General features: G+C 45.2%; 4 protein-coding genes across 6 annotated transcripts; 2 read left to right on the top strand and 2 right to left on the bottom strand.

Annotated features, from left to right (window-relative positions):
- The first annotated feature begins 4,570 nt into the window (after positions 1 to 4,570).
- LOC100272259 (Chaperonin CPN60-like 2 mitochondrial) lies at positions 4,571 to 10,029 on the top strand. Of its 2 annotated transcripts, none has more exons than XM_008649260.4 (16): positions 4,571 to 4,923; positions 5,029 to 5,188; positions 6,247 to 6,377; positions 6,620 to 6,715; positions 6,803 to 6,907; positions 7,457 to 7,543; positions 7,614 to 7,703; positions 7,932 to 8,012; positions 8,091 to 8,159; positions 8,221 to 8,298; positions 8,402 to 8,497; positions 8,577 to 8,676; positions 9,012 to 9,115; positions 9,208 to 9,313; positions 9,497 to 9,575; positions 9,663 to 10,029. In XM_008649260.4, exons 1-16 carry the CDS (start codon positions 4,714 to 4,716, stop codon positions 9,766 to 9,768), a joined length of 1,698 nt encoding a protein of 565 aa, XP_008647482.1. In that variant the 5' UTR covers positions 4,571 to 4,713; the 3' UTR covers positions 9,769 to 10,029. The 2 variants fall into 2 exon arrangements, with proteins under 2 accessions (XP_008647482.1, NP_001140224.2); NM_001146752.2 differs by having other exon boundaries at positions 4,658 to 4,923; positions 6,202 to 6,377; positions 9,663 to 9,984.
- A 194-nt stretch (positions 10,030 to 10,223) lies between these two features.
- Positions 10,224 to 11,180, bottom strand: LOC109940236 (uncharacterized protein At4g29660). Its single transcript, XM_020539637.2, has one exon. The coding sequence runs from the start codon at positions 11,022 to 11,024 to the stop codon at positions 10,716 to 10,718; it is 309 nt and encodes a 102-aa protein (XP_020395226.1). The 5' UTR covers positions 11,025 to 11,180; the 3' UTR covers positions 10,224 to 10,715.
- An 80-nt stretch (positions 11,181 to 11,260) lies between these two features.
- LOC732817 (Flap endonuclease 1) lies at positions 11,261 to 15,261 on the top strand. 2 transcript variants are annotated; one of them, NM_001319697.1, is made up of 17 exons: positions 11,323 to 11,395; positions 11,513 to 11,629; positions 12,085 to 12,143; positions 12,249 to 12,308; positions 12,407 to 12,460; positions 12,574 to 12,622; positions 12,720 to 12,767; positions 12,982 to 13,047; positions 13,200 to 13,250; positions 13,332 to 13,451; positions 13,522 to 13,606; positions 13,706 to 13,787; positions 14,002 to 14,110; positions 14,195 to 14,251; positions 14,325 to 14,371; positions 14,481 to 14,535; positions 14,945 to 15,261. In NM_001319697.1, exons 1-17 carry the CDS (start codon positions 11,384 to 11,386, stop codon positions 15,011 to 15,013), a joined length of 1,140 nt encoding a protein of 379 aa, NP_001306626.1. In that variant the 5' UTR covers positions 11,323 to 11,383; the 3' UTR covers positions 15,014 to 15,261. The 2 variants fall into 2 exon arrangements, with proteins under 2 accessions (XP_035815749.1, NP_001306626.1); XM_035959856.1 differs by lacking the exons at positions 14,481 to 14,535; positions 14,945 to 15,261 and having other exon boundaries at positions 11,261 to 11,395; positions 14,325 to 14,375.
- A 444-nt stretch (positions 15,262 to 15,705) lies between these two features.
- LOC100275551 (uncharacterized) lies at positions 15,706 to 19,874 on the bottom strand. Its single transcript, NM_001367379.1, has 4 exons — positions 19,289 to 19,874; positions 19,059 to 19,181; positions 17,951 to 18,118; positions 15,706 to 17,850 (listed from the first exon to the last, which is right to left on the bottom strand). The coding sequence occupies exons 1-4, from the start codon at positions 19,556 to 19,558 to the stop codon at positions 16,177 to 16,179; spliced, it is 2,235 nt and encodes a 744-aa protein (NP_001354308.1). The 5' UTR covers positions 19,559 to 19,874; the 3' UTR covers positions 15,706 to 16,176.
- Positions 19,875 to 19,917: the final 43 nt, after the last annotated feature.

Raw genomic sequence — 19,917 nt, 5'->3', positions numbered from 1 at the left:
CGAGAGAGATTTGCCGTGTTCTTTTGAGCTCTTGCGCTTGGATTGCTTCTTTTCTTTCTCACTTGTTCTTGTGATCAAAACTCCATTGTAATCAAGGCAAGAGGCACCAATTGTGTGGTGGCCCTTGCGGGGAAGTTTTGTTCCCGGTTTTGATTTGAGAAGAGAAGCTCACTCGGTCGGAAGGACCGTTTGAGAGAGGGAAAGGGTTGAAAGAGACCCGGTCTTTGTGACCACCTCAACGGGGAGTAGGTTTGCAAGAACCGAACCTCGGTAAAACAAATCCTTGTGTCACACTCCTTATTTGCTTGAGATTTGTTTTGCACCCTCTCTTGCGGACTCGATTATATTACTAACGCTAACCCGGCTTGTAGTTGTGTTTATATTTGTAAATTTCAGCTTCGCCCTATTCACCCCCCCTCTAGGCGACTATCAAAAGTGATGGTTTTCTCCCAACCCACTTCTCATAAGGGGTTTTCTCTTCTTTGCCCATAGGAATTCTATTCAGAACATGACATGAAGTCAGGACTGCCTCCCCCCACCATGCCTTAGATAAACCACAAGTGTCTAACATGGCATTCACCAGGTCAGTCAACGTACGGTTTTTCCTTTCAGCAATCCCGTTTGACTCGGGTGAATAGGGAGGAGTCCTCTCATGAATAATGCCATGTTCTGCACAGAAATCATCAAAGACTTTGGGAAAGAACTCGCCACCACGATCTGATCTAAGACGTTTGATCTTTCTCTCTAGTTGGTTTTCAACTTCAGCCTTATATATTTTAAAGTAGTCTAAAGCCTCATCTTTAGTTTTTAGCAAGTATACATAGCAAAATCTAGACGCATCATCAATCAATGTCATGAAGTATCTCTTATCACCTTTTGTCAACACACCATTCATCTCACAAAGATCAGAATGTATGAGTTCTAGTGGTGCCAGGTGTCTCTCCTCAGCAGCCTTATGAGGCTTTCGAGGTTGCTTCGACTGCACACAACTATGGCACTTAGAACCTTTGACTATGGTGATATTCGGAATTAAACTCATGGTTGCAAGCCGAGACATAGAGCCAAAATTAATATGACACAAACGAGAATGCCAAATACTCGCAAGATCATCAACATTAGCACAAATATGGTTCACAGACTTATTATTGAAATCTAACAAAGAAAAGCGGAACAAGCCTCCGCAATCATAGCCTTTACCAATAAATTGTCCAGGCTTGGACACAACTAATTTATTGGACTCCAAAACTACCTTGAACCCATCTCTACATAGAAGGGTTCCGCTAACGAGATTCTTGTGTATAGAAGGGACATGATGCACGTTCTTCAGCTGCACGATCTTTCCCGAAGTAAACTTCAGATCCACCGTGCCAGTGCCATGAACAGAAGCATGTGACCCATTCCCCATTAGCACGGAAGAATCCCGGGCGCCCTGATAAGAAGAGAACAAGTTAATGTCAGAACACACATGAACATTAGCACCAATATCAAGCCACCAGCTAGGTGATTGAAATACTGAGAAGATAAAAGGTAAATTATCATACCCTTTGTCTTCCTCATTGCTAGCGACCACTGTGTTGACATTGCCCTTTTTGCCACGGCGATCCGCTCGATCGGGACAATCCTTGGCAAAATGACCCGCCTCGCCACATGCGAAACATGTCAATTCAGCCTTGTTCTTCTTCTTCTTGAAGTTGGTAGTTTTGTTGGGCTTGTTAGATTTTGGCTTTCCTTTCCCCTTGTTGTGGTTCCTTTGAACCATGTTGGCGCTGGAGTGGCCCTCGCCTCCTTTAGATCCCGTGTCCTTAGCCCGAGCTTTCTCCTCAACATCCAGAGACGCTATCAGATTTTTGACTGATATCTCCTGTCTCTTATGTTTCAGAGATGTGGCGAAGTTCCTCCATGTAGAAGGCAACTTTGCAATAATGCACCCAGCCACAAATCGGTCAGGAAGGACTATCTTAAGGTGGTCGAGCTCGTTGGCTATACACTGTATTTCATGAGCTTGCTCTACAATAGAGCGATTATCAACCATCTTATAATCATGAAAGCTCTCCATGATATACAGGTCACTGCCAGCATCTGATGCACCATACTTAGTAGTAAGTGCATCCCACAACTCTTTTCCGTCTGTGTACTGAATATTCGCATCAACCAGATGGTCAACAAGGCCGCTAAGAACGGCTCTCGTAAAGATAGTATTGGCATGGTCGTACTCTTTCTCCTGTTCAGGAGTCAGTGGACCCTCAGGTCTGCCTTTACTAACATGGAAGACATTCATAGCAGTAAGCCAGAGCGTGGCCTTGACTTGCCATCTCTTAAAGTGCATACCATTAAACTTTTCTGGCTTCAGCGCGTCGGCAAAAGCAGCCATAGAAAAACTAGGAAATTGTCTGCAATAAGGTTTTTGGATTGTTGAATAATTACACAAATTCCAAATTAAATTCCGAATATAAATCATGACCAAATCAGAAGAACTGAAATAAAAAGTCAAATCAGATGATGCACACTGATTAGACTTACTGATAGATGGCGCGCGCCGGAATCAGCAGGGTCGACGATGTCGAAGTAGCAGGGTCGACGAGGTCAGAAGATCACGAGCAGTCGCGTGAAGACGCTTCCCAAAAACCTTATTCGCCCTCTCCCGGTGCAGGATCTAGAAGACGAAGGGTTCCGGAGACCTACTCTCCTGATCGCAGATGCACCTCTGCGGTCGGGACGAAGAGAACTAAAAGGCGGCTCAGCTATGAAGAGAGGCGAAAGCGAAACTGAGATAATTTGGAGGCTGGCTGCCGGGCTCCTTATATAGGGCCGAGTCCGCGACCCCCGAGCTTATCCGCCCACAAAAATCTCGCAATCAGTTGAGATTTTATAGCGATCGGTTAGGATAAGCGTAACAGCCAAGTAACCAAAAAATCAAACGGCAAAAGGAAGCCGCGCCCCCGCAAGGCGAGGGGCCGGATTTCGGCGGACCATTCACGCGCATGTCGTGCGCCCGCGCCCTTCGCCCCGCCCCGGCGAGGCGAGCGAGCGCGCGCGCGTGTGGCTCTCCACACTCTCTCCTCTCATCCATGACTTGGTGAGTGTGGCTTCCATATTTAAGCTAACTCTACTCCACTAGAGCTAGTAATATGGTGCTATTGGTTTCACATATTCCTTAGCCATCCACTTATATGGGCTTTTGTGATTTTCCTGGGATTTATTTGAATTTCTCAATTGGGCCTAGCCCATAAATCGCTTTCACATAGCACCATCCCGCTAGGTAAAAGAGAACGAGCGACCGAGCAAGCTATAAAGGGGAGCTCGTTTTGAACTCATACACTTCTAAGGGGCTGTTCACTGCGGATTAAAGTCAGCTGTTCGGATTGCTGCACCTGCAATCCATAGAGACCAAACATTGTAGAAGCAGTACAAGTCGGTATGGATTAAAGCTAAGTGAATATGTTGTAAGTTTTTTGGATTTATTTCTTGTGAGCCGTTATAACGCACATTCCATTCTACTAGTATAAAGCATCAGTTTCAACGACCGTACTATATCACACGAGAAGCACATATGTCTATTCTCCTTCCATACCATTGGACTGTTATCCATATATAGGACATGAAAACTATTAGTGGTTCGTTATCCCACATATAGGCCTTGAAAATCCACCTAAGTCAAATACGATAGTAAGTCGCACACAGCACAACGCTCACACCTAATACAATTCTAGTAGGTAAAGAAGATAATATGAACTAGAAAATTTTATTTGTAAAACTTAATACATGTAGACGAAGGTACGAATAACTTTAAGATGTGACATACACGTTTCTGGTAGGGATGAAAACGGACGGAAACGGACGGAAAAACCCCTCTCCCGTTTCCGTATCCACATTTTATCATCGGAAACGGGATCGGGTCCGGAATAGTCGGGAACGGAAACGGGAGCGGGATAAACGGAATTGCGAAAACGAACGGAAATGGAAATACTAACGGAAACTCATAATTTAATACAAATAGAAATGTTATTGATGTTTGACTAGTGATTGATTGACAGAACAATAACATAAAACAAATAGATATAGAGAGGCAACATTCTACTGTTGTTTGGTTGCTAAATATGTACATTTAGCTACATCTGATGTTGTTTAAGACTTTACATCACTTGTCATTTGAAAAGAGCCGGTGGTTACAATGGCCAATTGTGCTATAATTTATCACCTAAATACACGATGATTTAGTTTATATACTAATACATATTAGGCTCGTCCCATATTTGTCAAATACGGAATAAATACGGGTTCAATCCGGAAAAAACGGGATCCCGCAAAAACGGACGGAATAAGCTCTCTCCCGTTTCCGTCCCGTTTCCATATTTTTCCGTAAATACGGAAACGGTCGGGTCAAATGTAGAAAACGGTACGGGTCGGGACGGGATTTTTTCCGTCCGTTTTCAACCCTAGTTTCTGGATTAGAAAAAAAATGAAAAATGAAAAAACAAAGTCCTACAAACAGAAAAATTAGCGTAGTGTCAAATCAAAATTTGAAAAAACGTATAAATCTCTCGAATCAAACGGTGCCCGAAGAATGGATCTCGCGGTTGAGCCGAAGCTTCCAGAACCCAAACCCCTGCGCATCTAAAACCCTCCTCCCGAGTCCCGACCCGACGGCAAAAAGCAAATTCGAGTGCGCACACGAGCAGACCCCCGCAGACAGCCAGGCACACTCGCGCGACCATGTACCGGGCGGCGGCTGTCATCTCGAGGTCCTCATCAGCACTGCGGAGGCAGCTCGCGCGGGGCGTGGCCGGGGAGCTGCCGCGTCTGTTGGCGCGAGGGTATGCGGCCACGGCGAAGGAGGTGTCCTTCGGCGTTGGCGCCCGCGCCGCCATGCTGCAGGGCGTCAACGACCTCGCCGACGCCGTCAAGGTCACCATGGGCCCCAAGGTTCGCGCTCCCTGCTTTGCCTCTGACAAGCGGCGGTCGGTGTGGATCTAGTGGAACTGCTGGGCCTTCCCACTGAACTGAGTGAGCTGCTTGCTTGGGTTGCAGGGGCGCACTGTGATCATCGAGGGGTCCCATAAAGGTCCCAAGGTCACGAAGGACGGGGTCACTGTTGCAAAAAGCGTGGAGTTCGAGGATAGCGCGAAGAATGTTGGGGCGAATCTGGTGAAGCAAGTTGCTGATGCTACGAACAAAGCTGCAGGGGATGGTGGGCACCAGGGCTTCGTGAAATCACTGTTTTTTTTCGTGAATCAGCATCTGAACTACCTGTCAGCTGCTATACATCACTACATGACCCATCTTAATCTCTATTTCTCATCTGACTTTGATGTTCATGATGATTTTATCTTCTCCATTTTGTTTGTGCTGTTCGAATAGGGAAATTCTGATGGTATGTATCAATTCATTGAATTTATCATTGGATTGATTGTCTTTGCTAGTTAGAATGCTATGTTTAGTGCTTGAGAGGCTCACACAGTGACACAGTCACACTGGGCTTACATTGCCATAGTTTTGGGCCTTAGAGTCTGTTTGAATCCATTTGGCAAACAATTTGCCAGCTAATTTTAGTGCCTTAGGCTCCAAATGAGCTGGCTAATAAATTGGCTAATTAATAGCCAGAGGGCTGGCAAATTGTTTGCCCATTAGCTATCTGACCTTACTAATAGGTGCTAATAGATCATAAAAAGAGAAAAAAAGATCCCTACCCCTATCTGTTTCTTTCCTTTCTCTCTCATCCCTCGTGTCTGCGGTAAAACAAGCTATTTACTATGTTTTAGATATCTATTAGTCAAGACTCCAAACATACCTTGACTAATTGTTTGCCGGCAATTATTAGTCACTGTCAAACAATTAGCCAGGAGGATCCAAACATGGCCTTAGATTTGCCTTCCTTCTTAATATTCTTATAATATTCTATGCACTAAAATCACTATGCCAACTAAGTACTGTTTCACACACTTCCAACCTCCAGTCTAGGCCCATGTTAAAATTGTGTTTGAGTTTTTTTCATATATTCTGAAGCATACAGATCATAATTTGAACATACATTTTATTTGTGCAGAGCATATAAGTAGCGTAGATACTGAAAACAGTCAAACACAACTAGTTTCTGATATATTTTGCCAATATGCATCAAGCAGTTTTTGAATCAAACCAATTTTACTTGCATCAGCAGACTATAGTTCCACTCACTTTGTTTCTGGTTTGATCTGAAAACAGGTACCACCTGTGCAACTGTGCTTACACAGGCAATTCTTACTGAAGGATGCAAGGCCGTGGCAGCCGGTGTCAACGTTATGGACTTGCGGAATGGTATAAACAAGGCAATAAATGCTATCACTGCTCACCTCAAAAGTAAAGCGTGGAAGATTAATTCTCCAGAAGAAATTAACCAGGTGAGATACTCTGGCCTGTAAGAGGTAGCTTGATTTATTTGCTCCCTTCAACTCCATCATGACCATTTATTGAAGTTCACCGTGTAACTTTTGCTATAATTGTTACTTGCGTACGCTGCAGTAAACAATCGCTAATCATCATTGTGGATATGTACTAGTATGTTCTCATGTGACATCTTTTTGCATTTTACTTGAAAAACTCTACTGAGAATGCATAATTTCATTTTCCTCTTGTAATCCAGGTAGCAACCATTTCTGCAAACGGTGAAAAGGAAATTGGAGATCTAATATCAAAAGCCATGGAAAAAGTTGGAAAGGATGGAGTCATTACTATTGTTGTGAGTGTTGAGTGTTCCTTTTTGCTGTTAGGGTCTTTCTGTATAGTCAATTTACTGTACTACAACTTACCCTTCGGAAATTGGCAGGATGGCAAAACATTGGACAATGAGCTTGAAGCAGTACAGGGAATGAAGCTGTCCAGAGGATACATATCTCCTTACTTTGTGACTGATCAAAAGACTCAGAAATGTGTAAGTCTGCATATTTTAGCTGAACCAATTAATTCAGCACAAATGATGTCCTAGGTTTTTTTTGGGGAAATCTTGGGTACCCTTGCCATCTTTGTTTTTTGCACACATGTTTTTTTGTGGGCATGGTAAAGTTGGCAAGGAAATAAACATGCTCTCAGTTCCTTTTTCTTTTTTTAGAATCAAGTTCTCTGCTTTTATCGAAAGCATGTAGGGGTTATCGTGCCCTCAGTTTCTATTTTTGCTTCAGTTTTATGATTGTGATACTGACATGTATGCTGGTAGAAATGTATGTGCACTAGTAGGGACATCGAAGGCTATAGTTTGTTCAGGAGCTTCTGTATAATCACTAATATTTGACTATTAGATTTCATTTGCAAACGTTTTATATGTGTTTAGTAGCCCTTAAGGGCTGGGATAACCGTGATAGCTTTTGGCTTAGATGAAAACATTGATGAGATGTGCATCAAGTCATCAACATACAGGAAGATTCCATGTGAATAGTCTGAGATTACTATTAATTTCACAATTATTTGTTTGATACCTGTTCAGGAGATGGAGAACCCTCTTATTCTTATCCATGACAAGAAAATCTCAAACATGGATTCTCTCCTTCCAGCATTAGAAATTTCTATCAAGGTAAATTCATTCATTTATGTCTCGGCTTTTGGTGCTATGACATCTGATGAGTGGTATTTGTCATATGTAGAATCGCAAGCCTCTTCTCATTGTTGCTGAGGATGTTGAAGGAGATGCTCTGTCAATGCTTGTACTGAACAAGCATCGTGCTGGACTCAAGGTGCTAAGGGCCTGATATATACTGTGCTGAAATGTTTATATAAGCACTGGACTTTCAGTACTTGTTCATGAAAGCATGTCCTTTTCTTTGTCTTTGTTCTTCTTTTTAATCAGAGACCAACCGCATGCAGTGCTTCTTCCCTTCGCAAGTCGTTAGGCTATGTCTTAACTGTTATCAAATTGTGGAACTTATTCATGTAAATTTCAACTAATTACCAGTCAAATGTAGGTATGTGCTGTCAAAGCTCCTGGATTTGGTGAAAATAGAAGGCACAATCTAGATGACATGGCTGTGATGACTGGAGGAGAGGTTAGCTAATATAGAGTTCCTTAACATGAACTATGATTATGACTCAATTTAACTTTCATACATAATTTTTATCTCAAGGTTATTAGCGAGGAACGCGGTCTTGATCTTGGCAAAGTTCAATTACAAATGCTTGGCACTGCTAAAAAGGTTTTGTCAGCTTTCGTAAATTGTTGCACCTGAGACCATACAATGACATTCTTCTTTGCAGGTAACTGTATCCCTTGATGATACTATCATCCTAGATGGTGGAGGTGACAAACAGCAGATAGATGAGAGGTGCCAACAGGTAGTGAAAAATTATCACATTGTCATCAGATCAGATGTCAAGACCATCTGGATAATTCTAGAAAGAAGCAATTTCAATTACATTGTTCTGGTGACCTTGACAGCTTAGAGAATCAATTGACACAAGCACTGCTGTATTCGACAAAGAAAAGGCCCAAGAGCGTTTATCTAAGTTATCTGGAGGTGTTGCTGTACTCAAGGTTTGTTAAGATTTTAGAAAGTGATATTTGTGTGAAGTTCCTTTTCCAGTCTTCTTCAGTATGTGCATGTAAAGTGCAGATTGGTGGAGCTAGTGAAGCTGAAGTTGGTGAGAAAAAAGATAGGGTGACAGATGCTCTAAATGCTGCAAGGGCTGCTGTGGAGGAGGGCATTGTGCCAGGTTCAAATTTTTTCTCGAGGGATCATCTCCATCAGATCTCCTATATCATCTCCTATATGTATTATTTTTAGGAGATCTCCTAAAACCAGCCCCCTCTCCCCTAAATAAAGGAGAGAACCCCTTCTCTATCCCTATAGAAATATGAGACAAATTTTAGGGTAATCTGCTGCAGCAGTGCTCTCTTATAACAACTTATAGGAAATGTAATACACGAGTTCTGGTGGAGTTGCTGTATCCCACTTACTATTTCATTTCATGACTTGCTTCCTTATCATTTTAACATATGCAACCTGACCATATGCTGTATGTGTTATTTGGTTCATGTCTCATCACAGGTGGTGGAGTTGCCCTTCTTTATGCCACCAAGGAGCTTGACAAGATTAGCACAGCAAACGAGGACGAAAAGATTGGAGTTCAAATTATCAAGAATTCTTTGAAGGTGGGTTTCTTCTAGCTAACTATGTAGCTTCATGCATGTAGGTTATTTGTCTCCTGAGTCCTGAATCTAAAATAATTCATGGATTTCTCCAGGCTCCCTTGATGACCATAGCTGCAAATGCTGGCATTGATGGAGCTATAGTCATAGGGAAGCTGATTGAACAAGAGGACCTCAGTTTGGGCTATGATGCAGCAAAAGGTTTGTTCTGTTTAACTATGAACATACTAAAAGCGTGTGGCTCCGACGAGTACCATATTCCGTCGTGTACATCACCCTTGCAAAGATACTCCTAGAGGCTATATCCAAATTTCTAAAGCAACATAACAGTCCTTAGTGAATCAGTGATCACTGTATTTTATTTTTATTTTTTGCCAACTGCAGGGGAGTACGTAGACATGATCAAGGCCGGCATCATCGATCCCGTGAAGGTGATCCGCACCGCACTTCAAGACGCTGCAAGGTACATTTCCAAGAAAACTGCCCCGCGTGTCTTCCGTACGACTAGACGATCAAAGCTTGTTTACGAATCTGTGATGCTGTTGGGCAGTGTTTCCCTGCTGATGGCAACCACGGAGGCCGCTGTCTCCGAGCTCCCGGCAACCAAGTCCAGAATAGCCAGCCGTATGCCGCAGATGAGCGGGATGGACTTCTGAGGAAATTCAGGCGCCGTGTATGATGCTGATCTGTGACCTGTAAGGCTAGGAATTGGGAGGTTGGGGACGAACTTTGTTTCCCTAGCGGATAGTCGGATACGTCTACGGAGTTCATTCGAAACGAGGTGCAGAACTGTCACCGAGTTGCAGTTTTTGATGCAGTGCGGCGTTCGATGGTGGGGTAATAAAGCTGGACTGATAGCGCCTTCCATTTTGAATGCTCTGTCTGAGGCATCGTTTGGTGCCGTCGAAGCAGCTGAATTCCCTTTGTACGAGCGCAGCTGAGTTTCTTTCTGTCACCGTCTCGAGTTCAACCTTCACACGACACGAGCTACATTTTTACCCGTCTGGTTTTTCCGTAGCTGAGCACAGAGCAACAGCACATGTCAGCAAATTTGACACCTGCCGTGCCGTCCCTGAAAGGATACCAGGAGGCGAAAACGGCTGTAATAATATGGATGAAAAGGTAAAACTCCGTTTGCTTAAACGCGCAGAGTTTGTTCACGTCGAAGAATTACGGTTAGAAGACGAAGAAATCACGGGAGAGTAGAGACTTTGGGAAGGTAGATTGCTGCTCGCTTGAAGCTCCTACGCTGTCTTGGCCTCGTCGGGCGGCTGGATGAAGCGGGAAACTTCTCCGTTCATCACCCTCCATGGGCCCCAGTAGAACTTGGGCGGCATGATCGGCACCGCCTCGCCAGGGTGATCCTCCCAGATTTTTCGCAAAAAAAAAAGAGAGTCAGTTTAGCCTTGCCTAGCGAGCTCAATGAAGCGCACGGCCCGAATTCTCGAAATGCTTCGAACAAATCTGATGCTTTCGGTGCATGGCAACAGAACCTCTCTCCAGATGCAATGAGCAGACAGACGAATTCGGGCACCGAGATCATGTGAGGGGCCTTGGAAAATTTCATCAACACAGAGTCCCGATGTACGAGTCACCACGCCACTCAAGCTGGCCGGAGATCCGCTAAGCATTCCGACGAGCACCGATGGGCGCTGCAGTGCGTGTGGCCGGCGGGAGAGGAGCGAGGGCAAGCGGGGAATGGAAATCCCAGGCGCTGAGGTTGGCCGACCTTGTAGAGCTGCTCGGTGACGGCGGCCCCGAGGACGCCGGTGTAGAAGGCGGCGACGTAGGTGCCGACGAGTGGCGCGACGGAGCGCGCCGGGCGGTGGGGCTCCACCATACCCCACAGCACCGTCTTCTCGCACCTGTGGAACTGCCGGTCCGCGTACCACCTCCAGAACCGGCTCGACATCGCCGCCACCTCCTCCTCTTTGTCCTACTCCCTTCCCAGTCCCACGCCCGCCCGCGCTCGCGCGACCTCGCCACCGGTGGGCCGGTGCTGGTGCTGGTGCTGGCGGAGTCGGAGACGCGAGGCTTCGCAGTGGGCCGACGCGTTTGTTCCTTTCGTTGAAGAGTTGGGTGCAGCAGGCCCACGCCGCCCGTTACGGCCCAAGTGTGCATTCTCTGCCGCGCCGCGAAAACACAAAAACCCGGCTAGTCCAAAGTGACGATGAAAAAACAAAACAAAACGGAAATAGCTCGCGGCCGCGGTTTCTTGCGCCACTCCGGCTCAGCCGCCGCCCGCCACCCGCCACAGCCGCCGCAGACGAGATGGGCATCAAGGTGCGTGCGCGGTGATCTCGTTCTCCCTCTACCTTCCTTTTGATTCCGGAGTTGATGCCGCCTGGTGGCGAATCGGCTGACGGGCTCTGCCTCGTTTCGCGCATTCGGCGTGTGTAGGGTTTGACGAAACTGCTGGCGGACAATGCGCCCAAGGCGATGAAGGAGCAGAAGTTCGAGAGCTACTTCGGCCGCAAAATCGCCGTCGACGCCAGCATGAGCATATACCAGTTCCTGGTGTGTTCCACTCCAACGCTAGTCCTCATTTCTTTTTCCTCACGTTGTGTGCTTAAGATGGAACTGGATGTTTTATTGCCTGTTTTGTGGCCAGGATTTTGCATTTTTCCTATGCGCATTACAGGAGTTGCTTGGAACTGTTTCTCTTCAATTGAGCTTGGTCTTAGGGTTTACCATTGTTAAACCGGGGGGGGGGGGGGGGGGGGGGGGGTATATTTGTGATTTTGGCCACGGCAAAGTTACTTCCTTGCTAAAAATGGCCACTGAGCCTATGACTAGTGGATCCGTCTGTGTCTATGAATTGTGGGCCTATGGGTAAAATCACAAAGCCCATTGCTAAGGTGGGCATTTTAGCATTGGTTGCATGTATTCCGTGCGTCTTGATATGCTACTACTGTGTTAGTTACCTACTGCCATGAAAGAGCGGGACAGGTTTCTTATACTTCCTTGAACAGATTGTAGTTGGAAGGACAGGCATGGAAACTCTCACAAATGAAGCTGGTGAAGTCACTAGGTACATATAAATATATCCTTTCAAGCAAGTTTAACATCTCAAGTTGCACTCACTATATTACTAGTGCTGGTATTTTTTTAAAAAAATTTACTGTATGCTCGTCAGTCATTTGCAAGGAATGTTCAACCGGACAATAAGATTACTGGAAGCGGGAATCAAGCCAGTGTAAACATGACTTCCTTTCATCTATTGCCACTGTAAGGCATAAATACGTGTAAACAAATATATTGCATTCTAAATGGATTGTTTCATTGTTTGTGCAGTTATGTTTTTGATGGCAAGCCTCCTGATATGAAGAAACAAGAGCTTGCTAAAAGGCATGATATATTTGAATATTTCTTTCATCCTTTAATTATTCCTACGTTATTTGACACACATATAATATCAGTGCTTCAAAACACTCATTGCTAGAGTGTACTATTATTTTCAGATACTCAAAAAGAGATGATGCAACCAAAGATCTGACTGAGGCAGTAGAGGTATTTGCCTTTCTCCAAGTTTGGTCACTTGTATCGTAATTATTTATCAGTTCTTCTATTTCTGAATCCTAAAGGGAAATGGTCCCTGATGTTTCAGGTAGGAGATAAAGATGCGATTGAAAAATTGAGCAAGAGGACTGTAAAGGTAATTTCTTCATTTTCCAGTCAATAACATATGGTTTACTTGAAAAGTTCACGAGTACTCCAGCAGCAGAATTTGAGGTGATTTAGGATGTTTCTGAAGCCCCCTTAGTTTCATGCACAACGTAAATGTAAAAAAAAAACATATGTAAGATGCAAGATTTGTTGTTCTGAGTTAGCTGCGGCTTCATCTTGTCCCCCCCCCCTTTTATGGACAGGTCACAAGGCAACACAACGAAGATTGTAAACGGCTATTAAGACTTATGGGGGTTCCTGTTGTAGAGGTGAATTCAGTTTACCTTGGTATCATGCTACTATAAGTCGATGAGTCAGATTGTCATATAGGACCGTTGTTTTTTCTGCTAGCATAAAGGCTACGTTTATCTTGTCTTGTGTCAGTACTAATTCATTGATCTTTGTCGTCTTGGACAACCAGGCACCTTCTGAAGCAGAAGCAGAATGTGCAGCCCTTTGCATAAACGATAAGGTACTCTTAGAAAAAAATGCTTTCTTGTTTCCACTCCTTCATTCTATGCCCCATCCCCCCAATATGGTATCTATTTTGCAGGTGTTCGCTGTTGCTTCAGAAGATATGGACTCCCTTACTTTTGGGGCTCCACGGTTCCTTCGTCATTTAATGGATCCAAGTTCCAAGAAAATACCTGTGATGGAATTTGATGTTGCCAAGGTGTGTATTTTTGTCATGTGCTCAATAATTACCTTGATGTTGCATATATGCCACCATTTTTTTGTTGTAGGTTTTGGAGGAGCTTGAACTCACCATGGACCAGTTCATTGATTTGTGCATCCTGTGTGGATGTGACTATTGTGATAGCATCAAAGGTATCCTAAGCAGTTCTATATCATTTTATACTCCACAATTGTCTGCATTTTTAATCGTGCCTCCATTTTTGTAACTCCGTGTCTTTGCTTGTTCATTAGGTATCGGGGGGCAAACAGCTCTGAAACTTATTCGTCAACATGGGTCCATAGAAAGCATCTTGGAGAATCTTAATAAAGACAGGTTAGTCCATTCCAAATAGTCTGAGATTTGTCTATTCACCTAGTAGCCATAGTTGCAGTCCATTTCCCATCATGGCCGTATACTTAAAATTAATCAACCAGTGATGATTTTTTCTTGTTTTAATGCTAGTCCTTGTTTTGGATGTTTTAGTGGTGAAATGAAACGAAACTGTTTGCTGTTTGATTCTGTCTAATTTTCTACATGTGTGCTACAGATATCAAATTCCTGAGGACTGGCCTTACCAAGAAGCTCGACGCTTGTTCAAGGAGCCTAATGTCACATTGGATATTCCTGAGCTAAAATGGACTGCACCTGATGAGGAGGTACACGCACCGACCTTGCTTGCTTACCTTCAAACTCTGTTTGTACATCATGAATGCAAATCGTTGCTCTTGACCTCTTTCCAGGGTCTCATAAGTTTCCTGGTAAAAGATAATGGTTTCAACGAAGATCGGGTGACAAAGGTATGCACTTTTCTTTTGGTTCTCAGAGTTCAGTTCTTCCATCATTTCTCTCATCTGTGGTTCTCGTGTGCAGGCCATAGAGAAGATCAAATCTGCCAAGAATAAATCGTCGCAAGGAAGGTGAGTATCTCTTGGCATCTTGTACAAACTACAAAGTGCATGTGAGTATATTTGCTTGGTCAAATTGATCTTACTGTCCTAAAACTATTTCTTGACTTCATGTGACCAGACTCGAGTCCTTTTTCAAGCCAACTGCCACCACATCAGCACCGCTAAAACGGAAGGTATGTCCAAAAAATGTCACCCTATCTTTCATGCTTATCTGTGATTTTTAGCCTTCTCCCTAGTCATCAGTTCTGGATAGAGCATGTCAGTTTATGCAGGCTAGGTAACAATTAGGTCAATTGAAGCTGTATCTTGCAAGCTTGTGACCTCAAAGCTCATAGCAGCGTATTTTCATGCGAAATCATGTTACTCGTGTAACATATTGCACCTATGTGGGCGCCCTGTTTTAGGGTGCTTCTTTTCTCTTTAAAACATGTACATAAACTGCTTCCCTATCTTAATTGAAAGGCAGAGCCCCTGCCATTGCTCTTCAAAATATGTTACTCGTGTAACTGCACTATAGGACAGTTCTTCCTTCTGTGAATGTCCGTTTTTTTGCTAATGAATGCTTTTGCCACAAAAATGCAGGAGACTTCGGATAAAACAAGCAAGGCAGCTGCGAACAAGAAAACAAAGGCTGGTGGAAAGAAGAAATAATCTTGGATGCTTGATGTACAACTACGACTACGAAAGCAGCGGTGGCGTGATCACTTCGCTTAGATTATTTAACTCCCTGTTTTAACTCAGAGCTTTGGTAAAAGTTTGCTCATGTTTCAAGCTGGGGTAAGTTAGTTGTGTTTGAAGAGATTGGTGTACCAAGTAACAAAACTTATCGCTGTTTTTTACTTCTTGTCCTTTGAAGTATGTATGCCAGTCCTCGTCCTTTTAAGTATCTGTGTTGCAACAAAAATTTAAGGCCTTGTTTTGATGCATAGGCTCACTTTAAGATTTAGTTTAAATTTCACACCAAGCTACTTTAACACGCATGGATTACGAAGAATATATGAGCATCTAAATATTTCAAAGGTACCAAACTACTTCAACCAGAGGGATATGTGAACATTCAAACAAAGCCTAAGGAGGGTTGTGTTGCTGTTGTGCACTTCGTCCAGCAGTCGAGCTCATTGTTTGTGAAGAAATGTGCGAAGCGCGCGTGCTGGTGCGGCGCCTCCTCGCCTGTCCGCGGAGAATGGTCACCACAAGCGGTTTCAAGTGGAAACCAGACATGAGACACGGGGAGCGACGACTACCAGAATAAAAAATTGTAAAACATTGACACGGTCGCAACAGCTGAAACCGTTGAGCACGACAAAGATCATTCCAGTGGACAACAACGCGGACCAAAAATAGCCAATGGTTCAGAAAGTCCTCATTAGACCGAAATAAAAAAACACTACGAGCTGTAAAAAGAATTCTTACGGTAAAAAATCACACAACACGCTAGTCCAATCTTAGAAAGGAAGACATGTACACAAACTGCAGAGACAAGGGAACCCAACAATCTGAAGTCTGAACTTCCTACCCACTAATCCCTATGCAGTCTCCAAATTCCCTCTCTGTCTCTGCCTTTCACAATTCACAGATACTGCACTGCCTTTGGTCTGTTTCAGCATTAACTTCAAAAACTTTTGAACAATTGTCTATCCTGAATTCCTGATCAGATTCTAAGCTTCTAGGCGAATATAATAGGTACATCACAAACCAAGGGCACTTCTGCCCAAAGGACCTACAAACTTCACCGTAGACCCCAAGCTACAAAACTTTCTAGGGGATTAACAAAAAAAGGTTTAACCAGTCCGTTGTGTACCACCATTGCCATCCTATTTGTCCCAATGATCTTCACGCATGCCGAACTCCCATTTCTGAGGGAGGGGGCCATAGATGGAGGAGAACTTTGCCAAGCAATCTGTTCTGATATCGTAGTGTTTCTGGGTGTCCCGGCTAATGGCCACGGAAGAAAGCTTGGATGTATCGATAGCCCACGCAGGGTGGACATACTCCACAGTCCTTGTGGAGCTTGCGTTCGCATACAAAAAATTCATGAGCAAGTCCTCACAGTTGAAGTTCTTGTGCACATAGTCCCTCCCTTCACGAGCTTTCTCGCTCCAGTAAGTCTTGAAAGCGAACTCGCTGTCCATGAAGGCAGCACCTGTGAGTATCAGATTGTAGCCGTTCTTACCCCTAGCATACCTCTCGTTCCTGTATTGCAGAGGGTTGCCATCTATCATCCGGGGGTAAAAGCCCGCCATCCGTTCAGGGTGTTCTCTCCAGACCCTAAACCCTTTCTCTAAGTCAGTGCAAGTCATCATGATGTCATCGTCCAGTTCAAAAACAGCACGGGTCTTTATCAGAGGATCGACCCTGAATCTGTTGTTAAGAGAATTGATCTCCTCAACTCGTATCCTCACAGGCACAGTAGAGTCAAAAGCGTCACTGCTTGGAGGGTTACCTTTGTTCCAGACAACAACTATCTCCCTAACTGATTCACATCTGGAGTAGTGTTCAATGAATACTTTCAAATTCCAGAGTCGAGCTTCGTATGTCATTGTGACCATGGTGAACTGAGAGTGTTGCCCTTGATACGTATATGCCTCTTCAGCACCATTGCCACCGTATAAGAAATGCACGGCAATGCAGACATTCACAATAGTAAATAGAGCAACTACGCAGAAGAAAAGCATGTTGGACCAGGTCTTTTCACCGAGCTTAGTTTTGGCCGCAGAGATATATCTGCTGATACTGGTAGAATATCTGCGGACTTTCTGGTTGAAGCGGTGCACAGAGAAGATGCGGGGTAATTCTGTTCTCCTTGTAAGAGGAACCCATAAACTGGAAGGAATGTAGCAAGTGATTGCACCTTTCATAAAACCCACAAAAATGACAAGGGCACTGGCCAGCAGGAAAGCTATGTAACCAATGAGCGAACGTCTGGTTGAATCGCCTGAAGGGACTCGATCACCATCCATCACAGCAATCCATGCACCAGATGCAAGTCGTTGCGCATCCATGTGATGGAACCTCATGCCATTCCATGCATTTCTCCCTTTCTTTGGTTCATCTATCCCAAGATTTACGGGGACTTCTTTGTATTCTTCCTTGCTTAACTTTTCAACTTTGTACAACTTAACCCTCCGACCATAAGTACCACTGCAATCCTGACCAGGGCGATATAATGACCCTTCAAAAACAAAGAGCCTCCCACCATTTCGAGCTCCCAGACTTTTGTCTGATTTGTAGATAGGATTTTGCTTGTGCTCAGTCCAAGGACCAAGAGGAGAGTTACTGTACCAAATCTCAAGCTCTGCGTTCTTCTCAACGCCATGCCGTGTAAAATCAGAGGCAAATAGCCACCAATATCCCTCAAATTGGATTAATGAGGCATCAATGAGTGGCTTATTGACAAGAACCTTCTCCAATGTCCATTCAAGGGGAAACTTAATAGCACGATAAAGGCGCAGCTCCTTCTTTTTGTTTCCCTCTGGCATCATATAAATCTGAGAGAGAGAGAGAGAGAGAGAGAGAGAGTGTTTAGACATCATCGTAAATGGTTATTGTTTTGTGAAGTAATAATAGATATGAAGTTAAAGAATCTACCTCATTCTCATACTTGAACACAAAAGGATATGACAGATGCCATGCCTCATCTAGAGCGATGCCAAGAAATTCCCACGTCGCACCTTGGTCAAAGCTTCTTGCAACTCCAATATCACCTTGCATTGAGGTTGTTGTTTTTGTTTCAAAGAAAAGAAATAGTGTATCCCCCTAGGAGATGCATAGTACCATATTAGCATGAGAGAGCTAGCAGGTGAAAATGCAAGCTAGAAAGTAGTATCTTAACTTAAGAATGCTATTTATTGAATGAATCCTACCAAATAATAATAAATAATGCATTCAGGTTGACAAATAGCTTGTGTAAGAACTTTGTCCTGCTTGGTCATACATATTCAACCAAGGTAAAATGTCATTGACAAGTAGACATCGGCAGTGCGACGTATTTGCTGGCCCAAGAGGACCATTAGGGTTGTAACCCTGGGCTATGTTACTATGTAACCCTATCTCCAACCTCTGTAGTGGGTTGCATTTTTCTTCCTCTATTACAGTACACAGGTTCTCCTTAGAGCCGTGCCGCCGCCACCACCATGGTCAGCGTGCCCGTCCAGCGCGCTGCCCCCTCCTGGGCATCTGTCGCAGCTGGCGCACCGCCCTCGGTAGCTCCAGGTGTCGTCTTGGATCACCTCCTACGACTCCACCAGCACCATACTAGCCTCCACTACTTCCATGACCGCTCCACCAAGTTCAACCATGGACTCCGTGTGGCCTAGTGAGTGAGATCAGCAGTCTTTTGCATGATGACTCATGATGCCTCTGACTCCTGCTCTCATCGATTGGGTGTCCGACCCCGGTGCCTCCTACCACACCATTCTAGACGCAGGTATACTCTTCTCCTTCCACCCCCACCATTTCCACCCTTTTTCTATCATTGTCAGAAATGGCAACATTCTTTCAGTCACCTTAGAGGCAATTCGATTTTCTGGTTCCTTCCTACTCAATAACATTCTTGTTGCCACCAATATTATCCAGAACATGTTATCGTCAGTTTACTACTGACAAGTTTGATCTTTTTGGCTTGTCCTTGAAGTATCTTGCCACCCAGTGTCCACCCTGGGGAAGAGCGGCAGAATAAGCAGCAGTAGTGCCTCACCTCGATGTAGAGGAACGGGTCAGCAACGAAGTTGCTCGGGTACCCCGCCTCCGTCGCGGTCGCGCATGTCAGCACGGGGTTTGCTACCGGCCACGCCGAGCTGTTGCCATTGCTTCTCCCTTCCTGCCCACCAAAAGTACAGTAACAGAAGCGCTTCAGGCGTCAACCTACCCGCAACAATAACAACGCACGAGAGGAGCCTTTTAAGCTGAGCGCCGCACGCCACTCACCAGCTCGATGGGGCGGAGCGCGAGGGGACTGCTGCCGTAGAACATCCCGACCGCCCACGACCCCTCGCCGTCGGGGCGACACCCGGCGTCGCCCGAGTCGGGGAGCCGGAACGACGAGACCACCAGCCAGAAGTAGAACCCGCCGACGAGCGCGGCCACGGCCGCAGCGGCCAGCAGGAACGAGGCGGCCGGCGACCGCGCGGCCGCCGCGCGCACGCCGCTGCTCGGTGGCCTCATCACTCCTCCTCGCCGCGCAGCCTGGCTAGCCATGCCCCGGCGACACCCGACACCGGCCGTAGCATCGACCGCCCGACCGGATCCCAGGCTGCCTCGGTCTCTCTCTCTCTCTCTCTCTCTCTCTCTCTCTCTCTCTCTCTAAGGCCGCCCACCGAGCTGGATGTGAAGCGGCGGCGACCGACAGTGGTTTAGTGGGAAATTAACGCACAATTAATCAGTAAATCGGAAGCTTAGCTTGCAATAAGGCAGAGCTGCCTCGCTATCCTAGCGGCGAGATGTTTTGTTGGGGAGGTGGGGTGTGACGACAGACGACCAAAGCGGGCGGACGGGCCGGCACGGTGTGATCTGGATGCCGCGCTAGCGCTCGCTACCCCCTTGGACTTGTTATGGAG

Source organism: Zea mays, chromosome 6 (assembly GCF_902167145.1).
Source record: "Zea mays cultivar B73 chromosome 6, Zm-B73-REFERENCE-NAM-5.0, whole genome shotgun sequence".
Classification (NCBI taxonomy): domain Eukaryota; kingdom Viridiplantae; phylum Streptophyta; class Magnoliopsida; order Poales; family Poaceae; genus Zea; species Zea mays.
This window is presented reverse-complemented; position numbering and strand designations above follow the sequence as displayed.